The sequence below is a fragment of the Python bivittatus genome, unplaced genomic scaffold (genome assembly GCF_059951505.1).
Source record: "Python bivittatus isolate LINGU-HERP-01145 unplaced genomic scaffold, Pbiv_v1 ctg000000_np1212, whole genome shotgun sequence".
Taxonomy (NCBI): Eukaryota; Metazoa; Chordata; class Lepidosauria; order Squamata; family Pythonidae; genus Python; species Python bivittatus.
In genome coordinates this window covers 3,637,075-3,647,060 of record NW_028277028.1, presented here as the reverse complement: position 1 = coordinate 3,647,060, position 9,986 = coordinate 3,637,075, and the positions used below count along the sequence as shown (strand labels likewise).

Here is a 9,986-nt window from a genome sequence, read left to right as displayed (position 1 = left end):
GTTCTAGTAGGATGTATTAAGTGATTTAATTTTGTGTTTAACAATCTGGATGTGATTATGTCTTGTGCTGTCTTCTTTTATTTTTCTCTGGGGTTACTAATCAGCATTCAAAAGTAGCAACAAGACTGTATTTGCATATGCAAAACTGCATTTGATGTCATACATCAGTCAGCTTGAAACTGAAGAATCTTTCCTAGCAAGTCTTCCTTGCGGATCTTACTTTATAGAAACATACAGAAAAGGGTCATTGTCAACAGAAAAATCTCCATACCTGTGGTGCAGCCAGTTAGTCGATCTTGAGGATTATTTTGCTCACACAGGTAATCTCCAATAGGGCTTTCAGTTTAAAAGAAAAATATGTATACAGTAATTATAATTCTATACTTCCACAGTTTGCATTATTTCTGAATTGGTTTCAATACACTTTGAAGGGATTATTTTTATTTGTGTATACAAGTTAAAATGTATAGCATAAGCAGTTATGAAAACTGCTTTTTGTCTTTCATATTAAATAATTTGAAAAGGTAATATCAAAATGTGCATGACTTTGTCAGTATTTTGGGACATGTTGTAATATGAAAATCTGTTTATTTTATAATTAATGGTTTACAATGAGAACCAGGCATGTAATTTTATTGAAATATGAAATCAAAATCATCCCCTTTTCATTAGGGGCTTAGTGTTTAGTGTTCCATCATAGTACTGCTTTCATTGGAATGATGGCAGTAACAGAGTATCTTCTATGTTTCCTGCATCCTATCTAGACTTGAACTCTTTACCTAGAAGACCTTGAGTTCTATAAATATCTCTTGGCCATAAAGTCATGGAGGTCTGTAGCAAGGCACTGTTGATTATCTCTTGATGTTACGTGTATAGTGCATTTGGAATTCCAAGATATTTTGCTGCCTGGGGCAAAGAAAAATACGTGTCCATACACTTTAACACTGGCAATGCCCTCAACCATACTTAAAGCAGCAGGCTAGAAGAATAAAGATGCTTCCATGGCTACTTCTCACCTAGCATCTGCTAACTGAGGTGAATGTCTCACTGCTTAATGCTAGGTCTGGCACTGGCAGCTTGATAATTGTTGCATGGTAAGAGTTAAACAGCACTGACCGTGGCCAGAATTGGTACACAAGCTGGCAACATTGCAAGAGTTTCCTCTTTCCAGTCTCCATCCTTAGCCCACATGATGTAATTCTGCAGCCCCAGCCCCATTCCCAAAGTATCTGAGGAAACCATCACACTGTGGTTAATGCTTCTTATGGAGATGTAAAGGGCAAATTAATATATTAATAAAGGAAGGAGCTACCTAGTGTCTTGTACCAGTTCTGTCTTGTTTGAGCTCATATTTGTATCTGGACACAAAACAAAGGGATTTGTTGCTTTTCTTAGTAGCCTCAGTTTAAGAATTGGCTATTTTGAACTGAGCTGGCTTGTTCCTAAGTGTGGAAAGGAAACACATTTGGTTCTTAGCTTCTGCCTCAGGAATGTGTGAGGTGTTGCAGGTAGAAAACATTGCTACCGTGCAGAATATATTATTCTTACTCCTCACACATTCCTTCATCAAACACCCAAGAATGACAAAAGAGGTCATCAAACATGCTGAGATAAAGGCATCAACTGTCCTCTTCAGTTTTGCACTAATATTACTTTTATGCTGACCAGGGGAGTAGCTAGTATGATTTCCTGAGCAGAGGAGGGAAAAAATAACAAAATCCTTTGAACATTTTTTCTTCTGAAGTATGTATTTTAAAAAATCTGGTGGTATGGTGCTATTTAAAGATATGGAGAAACATTTTGCATAAATATATTCATTTTAAATTTTTAATATAAATTGATATTTATATATTTAAATATTTGTGCATGTCCCTTTTAGGAGCCCTCTGTTAATCTGTTGCAATTATAATCAGCTTTTCTTTTGTGGAATTTAAAGTAGTCACTTTAGCATAGTTTAGATAGGCTACGTTGTTTGTTAAGACTTGTATCCCAGCGTGGTGGCATATGGACTGCTCTGTCCAGTTTTTCCATACCGCAACAAACCCTAGGAGGTAGATTTGGCTAAACCAGGTTTTCTCAACTTTGGCAATTTTAAGATATGTGGACTTCAATTCCCAGAATTCCCAACATGAACATGTACCATCAAGTCGTTGTCGACTCTTAGCAACCAAATAGATTTTCTCCATGATGAGAAGCATTGGGTTAGGCTAACGTGACTAGGCTATAATGAGCTTCCGCGGCTGAAGACGGACTCGATCCTGCGGTTCTCCGCCCCCCCCCCCCTTCACGTCCTAGCCGAGCCCTTTGATCGCTATTCAGCTGCTATTTTCAGCCTTTCTCCGGCTCCAACGATGTTTTTCCAGGGTTACGTTTCATAGTCAAGCCGCTGCAAAGACTTCGCGAAGGCGCTCGGAAGGGCGCCAGTCGGCCAGCTTCCTCACGGATTCATAGACTGACTAAATCGTCAATCCACGACAGTGTTTCTCAAGCTTGGCAACTTTAAGCTGAGTGGAGTTCAGCTCCCAGAATTCCCCAGCCAGCCATGATGGGAGTTGAAGTCCACTCACCTTAAAGATGCTAAGGTTTGACTATGAAATGTAACACTGATCTAGGAGGAGCAGCTCAGCTTCAGTGATCCAGCTTCCTCCTCAATACCTTCTTCCCTTCCTCCAGGGGCGGACGGCGGCACACAGGGAGCACTGAGAGGGAAAAACTGGTGCATATTTTTAGAAAGCGAGGACAGAAGCAGGATCTTCGACTTTTTCAATGCCTAATGTCTAGCCCTGTTTGCAAGCAGGGCTTGGTCGCTGAGCAAGCACTCAACAAATGACAAGTCCAGGATTTGAGCGACAGAAATAGATCTTACTTTCCATGACATACGTTTGTTAGGCGCCCTGAAAATACCTTTTATTTCTCCGCAAGTTGCGGAAGCTAGCAGCGATCTCTCAAGATTTATTCCAAGCCTACGTATCAAGCAGGGGCTTTCTGTTCAAGTAGCTTTCTCAGGCGTTCGTTTTGTCTGAGATGTAGAGCTCTGTTGGACGCCGAAACTTGGCCCTACCCGCTAAGTTCCCAGTATGTACGCGAAACCTGTCGCTTCACAATGTTTAGCATTACAATGTCAGTTATTGAAAACTAAAACATAAAAAATTCTGTCATCTTTTGCTGGAAGGGGAAAGAACTCATCAACCTTAGCAACTCTACGATGTCTCTCTCATCTTTTAAAGTCATGGCAATTTCTGCCGCTAGGTGATCAAAATATTTCTCAAATGTATACTCGCAAATTGATCTTCTCTGTATGAATCCGATGAATATTGCGCCATAGATCTATATAAAAACTGCTTAATTTCCCGTTCTTCATCCGCCCCAATCCTTTTGTGACGTACGGAACGTCTGACCAATGAACTATCTCCACCATAATGCGCTTGCGTCGCGGGATACGTTGACGTTTTCAAACGAGAGGGTCGGGATAATAATTGAGGCTTCGGCGCGCTTTTGGTTGAGGCCTCGGGCTTGAAGAAGGTCGTTATGGATTCACTGGTAGGCGTAATGGGGAAGGGCCGCTTCGGTAACTCCCCCCCTCGAGGTTTTTGTGACACGATTTTATTTGCTTGGGGAATCGGGCTTAAGAGTTTCTAGCTGCCTCTTCCTCACCTCGCCTTTAGCTCTGAAATAAGGCGTATATCGTAATCAGAGCACGGAGCTCTTAAATGATTAAATGCTGGCTGTGGATAATGGAAGTTGTATTTTATTACGTCTAGAGGGCGCTGGACTGGGAAAGACTAGCTTAAAGCTGTAGGAATCTCTTAAGCTAGTTCTAGTCTTCCACTAATAATTTATCATTGCAGCTACTAGATTGGAAGGAAAAAAAAGCTTGTGGCAGCTCAAAGGCTTAACATCTATATTAATACTTAATCTTTCATGAATCACAGTCTGTCTCATCAATTGCAGATAAGAGCAGAGTTTTACACGACATCTTACACAATATGCAATATTTTACACAATACACAATATTGTTGGAGTGGGAGAAAAGAGAAGAGGGGAATGGTGAAAGACAGGTTACTTATAGGTAGTGACTATCAGCAGAGCAGATGTGACACAGGTATTTTTACATTAAACAATTGCTTAACATGTGTAATTTTATTCTCTGCTTAATACATGAGAAAGTGTGTAAAAGTTCCTAAATAGAAGAGAATATTTGTAGCTCAGGGTTGAACTGTGGAGTCCTTGGGGTTCTCTGAGCTTATTTACTGCTTGATCTTCCAACAAAATGGATATCCATGCAACTTCTTCAAAAAGTACCTGACCACTCAACCTACTACAACACAACCAACACATGCTATAAAAAGGATGACACTGCCATACATCGGAAACATCTCAGAAACTACCAACAGACTATTATAACCACATGGCATCTCTGTAGCACACAAACCAACTCAAGCTCTCCAAAACATCTTAAACAAACCAGAAGACCCAGTAGCCCAAGAAGAAAAAACAGGAGTCATCTATAACATACAGTGTAAGGACTGTAACAACCACTAAGTAGGACAGACAGGCAGAAGGCTTGCAGAGCACATCCATGAACACCAACTAGCAGTCAGAAGGCATGATGAAAACTCCTTAATCTCACAACACATGGACAGACATAACCATAGTTTCAACTGGGAAACTGTCAGCATTTTAGGCCAAGCTAAATCCAAAAATGCTAGGGAATTCCTGGAAGCTTGGTATTCAGACAAGGCAGCCATCAACAGGCACATAGAGATAAACAACATCTACACACTATTCAAAAGAGACAATAAACAGGAAAACAAAAGACCAGAACATCTCACCAGCAATCATCACCCAGCTAAGCAGAGATTAACACCAAGATTATCACCAGATATACAATCAAGCAGTAAACAATACCCTAATCAAGGAACTACCAGAGGGAAAAAATAAAATCCCCACCAACACTGGCAGGGCATGCCAGAGTATATAAACAGAGAGCAAACCCCATTCCATTCTAGCACTGAAGATGTTACCTAACCGGGCAATGAAACATTTGCAAGAAAATGACCAAGCTCAGAGAACCCCAAAGACTCCACAGGTTCCTAAATGCACGTAGAATAATTTCATCTCAGTTCTCAAGGATGAGTACTCTGTGATTAATAGCCAAGTATTTTACCATGTGTTTTTGTTAATTGCCATTTCTGATGTCAGCTTGTGGCCGTTATTTATTCTTCTGCATAGATATTGGTCAGCTTGTCTAATGTAGAAAGTAGTGGGATGTTGTTGACAGAAGATGATATATACCATACTGATGGGATTTATACCATATCGATGGGATGAGCAAGTGTATGGTTTTGTAGTCTTAAGATGGCATAGGACTGTTCACTGTTTTTGCCACAAAAGACTCATAGAGCACTCCTGATTTGAAAATTCATCATAACCAACCCACCATTCTTATTCTGAAAATATCTCATCTCAATTATATTCAGTAACATTTGTTGGTGATTAGATAATTATAACCCTAATTGGCAAGGAAGCTGATGCATTATTTTATAAATGATATTTGAAAATATAGGTTTTAAGAAGAGTAAGTGTCACGTTACCTGTAGAAAATGAATGCTCCTTCCTGAGTTCCCCAGCAATTGGTGTTAAAGTAATATGTGGTCATCCAGATTTGTAGCACTGATAAGTCTTAATCTTGTCCTTCAAGTATTTGTCAAATTCCCTTTTAAAGCCATTCAAATTACCCTTGAAAAGTGAGAGAAAGTTTCTCACAATGACTTTTCCCTTCTGATGCTGAATCCCTCGAATCAAAGTGGATGAAATCAAAATAATCCTATTGTGGTATAATGAAGTTTCAATTTATTTTTCTTTTCAAAAAGCAATATATTTTATGTTTTAACAGAATCATTTAAAAACCACGTATAGACCAAGATTCTTCAACAGAGAAGGGTAATTAATGTTTATTTCTTAAACTTTATATAGAAATAGATAAAACTGAGGTGTAGTAGTACAATGTATCTTATATTGCAGTATTTCATACTGGTAAAATTGAAAAGCTATGCAGATGCTTCTAAACTTCCAGAAGGTTTGATAAATTTGGGCTTGTTTTTCTTAAATGTAATTTCCATCACAGTAAATAGTAGACTATTTTTGAAATAAAGCCAATTCTTGTAAATATTTTGTATATGACATATAGGTATCAGTTGTTAAAAAAGTAAAAGTAAAATTATTCTTATTGTGCACATCACTTTGCTGTTTTAATCTTGTTCATTATGTCTATCTTTTATGTCTTGTCCTGTCAGAAATTCTTATTTTTGTTCAAACTTCTTTTATATATAGTTTCATTTAAAGTTGTTTCAGATGGTAAAATTAGTTTTGCTCCAAACTTGTGATTTACTAAGGATTCTTCAGTGCGTGCATAGAAAAGCTCTCTCATTGCAAGAATTTCCATGTATATTTTCACGCAAAGATCAGATCTGTTTTTTCCTTTTGTAGAAATGGAACTACTCCATTAGTATTAACAAATTAGTAACTCCCTGTAGATACAGGATACCTGTACGTATTACAATGTACCCAAGGTTACAATTTTTGTGTGTGTTTTGGTCTGATGTGGCTTATATTTCTATTTCTATTTCTAAATGTATATTTAGCAATTCTAATAATTATTATGCTTTTAGAATAGCACTTAGGTAATCCAATACCTTCTAATTAGTTTTATGAGGTGTGCTGGGAAAGATTGTTGAGATGGGATTGTTGATACATAGAACATAGATTCTGGAATTATGAAATAGCCATATTTAGCTTATATCATCAGACTGAGTATAATGAAATGAAAAGTTATACTGAGTAGACTATACAGTAGTAACAAAGGCAGTGCAATAGCCACAAATAGGTAAATGAGAGATTACATCTTACAGATGTTCTAATGCTCTAATATATTTTTGTATGAAAATCAGTAGCTATCTTTGCATTTAAATAATTTATCAGCACTTATTCAGCAATTATTACATATGCTGCAATGAGGTGCTTTTTACTAATAAAGAAAAAAATCATTTTGCAACCTGATCTGTGCAATGTTTTCTCAAAGAAGGTTTGTCTGGCATCATCCTTGGTTTTTCAGTGTTCAGCAGATTTAACCAGGTTAACCTTGATATCTCGCCAGCTGGGCTCTGCTCTAGGAAGGAGGCTCTGGCAAACCACTTCCAAAACACTTGCCTTGAAAACTGCAAGGACTCGTCCAAGCAGTCACTGCAGAGTCGGTAACGACTGAGCGCAGATTAAAAAAAAAATAAAAATCACCAGTATGTAAATAGCCAGTAGGACACAAATGAGACAGTTCATTAGAATTTGTAACAATAGGTTTTATCAAAAACTTCTGGTGTGGGTACAGCCCAAGTCTGAGAGCCAATTCTGTTTCTATAATATCTAGTAGCAAGCGCTATTAAGTGGAATGCTGTTTTGGACTGGATACATTGGTTTTAGGACTACTGTATGCCATTTGTATGAATCTGAACCACATGCCTATAAAGGTCAGTTATTTGCATTAATCACTGTGAAACTGGGAAAGTAAAGCTTGATTTGCTGCAATACTGTACTATAGTTTGACATAATTTTGCCAATAAGGCAGAGTTTGCAGATTAGGAGCACTTTTGAAATGGCTAATTTCTTATAACTTTTTCTTCTATGCTAGTAAAAACAAAGCTATTGATAAACAAGGAGAATTGTTGGAATGCATACAAGACTGTTTTGAAAGTAAGTTGAATGGATGAATATAAAGTATTTTAATAAAATGAAGAGAAATGTATTGCTGGTCTTGGTAACCTTATGTGAAGTATGGTCCTTATCACAACATTATAATCGATACTAGTTTAATTAGAATAATGGGCCAAATTTTTGTTTGCAGTAGCAAACACATGTTGTATTACATTTGAGTTTTAAATACCATATGTATATTTGCTATTAAACAACATTTTCTTTACATGTATGTTGCTACATTACAGAGGTGAGGGAAAAATTGTACAAGGTTTTCCAAGAACAAGGAGTTGTGAGGTGCTTTTAACAATTGTTTCATCTTTTACAATTCTATTTTTAATTGGTTAGAATTCACTTGGTCAAATACAGCTTTTCAAGGCAAAGAGAAAATTGCATTTCAAATGAAAGACATATTTTACAGTATTCCTGGTTAAATGCAATGTTTTCAATTAGTGAAAGCAATGTTCTGTAGTCAAGGCTGTGGGAGTAAAGGTGTTCAAAATCTTTTAAGCTTGGAATGGCTGTTTGCAGTTCAGATGGTTTGTAATGGGTTGTTCCAGCTTGGAACACTTCCAGTAAAGTCTGAATGGCCTGCTTAAAGTGCAGTTTTGAATTTTAAATGTTTTGGACACCCCCATTTATGATCCATAAGTGCTGCTTAGACCAGTGCACAATTTACATATGGTACTTGGCTGGAAAATGTGCAGTTCCAGGAGCCATGGAAAAGTTCAGTAGTTTTCCTGTGGGCTAGTTGATTAGCTGAACACAGGATATAGCTTGCTGGTTTCTTGCCATTAAGAATAAGAAACCAATGATCTAGTCTCCTCCAGGTAGCTAATCAAGGCAACATGACAGAGGAAAAATTGTGTTTTACAGAAGTGTGTGATGAAAATTGCTGCCAACTTGATCTCTGGGAAGTCTCTGAGCCTTCACAAAACTAGATTTCAAGAACTAGATTCTTCATCATCTAGAGAAAGTTGACTTAGATACTTGTTAAGATGAAAACCATTAAAATTGGCGGGAAGTTGCATTTGCAAAGCTTTGTAGAAAATTGGGCAGTAACCTCTTTTTTGTGTGTGTGGGTGTCTTTGAGTCTGTTTCTGACTCCTGGTGACTGCCTGGACTAGTCCGTGCAGTTTTCCTGGCAAGGTTTTTCAGAAGTGGTTTGCCACGCCCTCCTTCCCAGGGTTGAGAGAGAATGACTGGCCCTAAGTCACCCAGCTGGCTTCATGCCTAAGGCAAGACTAGAACTCATGGTTTCCTGGTTTCTAGCCTGATGCCTTAACTACTACACCAAACTGGCTCATACCTCATTTGACTCCTGGGAAATCTTACTTTATTAAAAATTCTCACTTCTGGGTCTTAAGAGAATATGGTTGGGGATAGTTTTAGTTGGAATAAATTTCACTGGGCTGTCTAAAAAAGCACAATATATAGCACTACAGTTCTTAACAGAGTATTTTTTTTTGTCTTTGTAGCTTGTGCCAAGGAATTTACAGAATGCTCCCCTTGCATATCATGTGGCTCATCCTCTAGTTTGGATCAAGTTCCATGCCATAGCAAAAAAGTAAGTTGTTTACCTAATAATAAAACATTTCATTTTATTTGTATAAGGAGCACAGTGGTTGTGCATACCTTGATAATTGAATTTATATTTTTATTTACATTTCCAAGCTTTTATTTCTTCTGTTGGACCTACTGCTTCTGTAAAATTATTCAGCAAGATTTCTGAATAATTTCTGCCATTTGTTAGCTTCTGTAACATATTTCAAGAATCCCTCCCCCCTACAAACACTTGCAGGATCCAGATACTTGCAGGATCTCTAGAGGGCATTGTGATTCATGATGGGGAAGAGGGATGTTTCTGCTCCTTGGATCAGTAAATAGGGCTAAAATATCACACTGATTTTCTCCAACAGAAGGAGCGATTATCATATCTAATATTTCTTTAAAATATTTTTTCCTTTCTTTTTTCTCCTCATTCTCCCCATTCATTATGAATCACATAGGCATGTGATTGAGGAAGAAAGGCAGGAAAACCTGCTGATTGTAGTCACCATTATCCTTTGATTTGCAGAGCCACAATGCAATCCAATGGTTTTGGACTCCTTTCTCTCCAAAGCAGCCAATGTTGCAAGGCCAGCTACATGGTATTTTGGTGACAAGCCCTTCAGCTATAAAGACTGTAGCAAACTACTCGTTCTTTCCACTGTTCAACAGTGGAGACAGAACAGGTGTTA

The 9,986-nt window shown here is 37.8% G+C and overlaps 1 protein-coding gene across 2 annotated transcripts in view; it reads left to right on the top strand.

Moving 5' to 3' along the window:
* Window positions 1-3,365: 3,365 nt before the first annotated feature.
* Window positions 3,366-9,986, top strand: part of CENPC (centromere protein C) — a 51,745-nt gene continuing 45,124 nt past the window's right edge. For both annotated transcript variants that reach the window (XR_015794962.1, XM_007423249.3), the window contains exons 1-4: window positions 3,366-3,540; window positions 5,897-5,943; window positions 7,685-7,746; window positions 9,225-9,313. Coding sequence is in view for 1 of the 2 variants with exons in the window: in XM_007423249.3 (XP_007423311.1) it covers window positions 3,529-3,540; window positions 5,897-5,943; window positions 7,685-7,746; window positions 9,225-9,313 (210 nt within the window). In the remaining variant the exon portion in view is untranslated. The remainder of the gene's footprint in view (window positions 3,541-5,896; window positions 5,944-7,684; window positions 7,747-9,224; window positions 9,314-9,986) is intronic.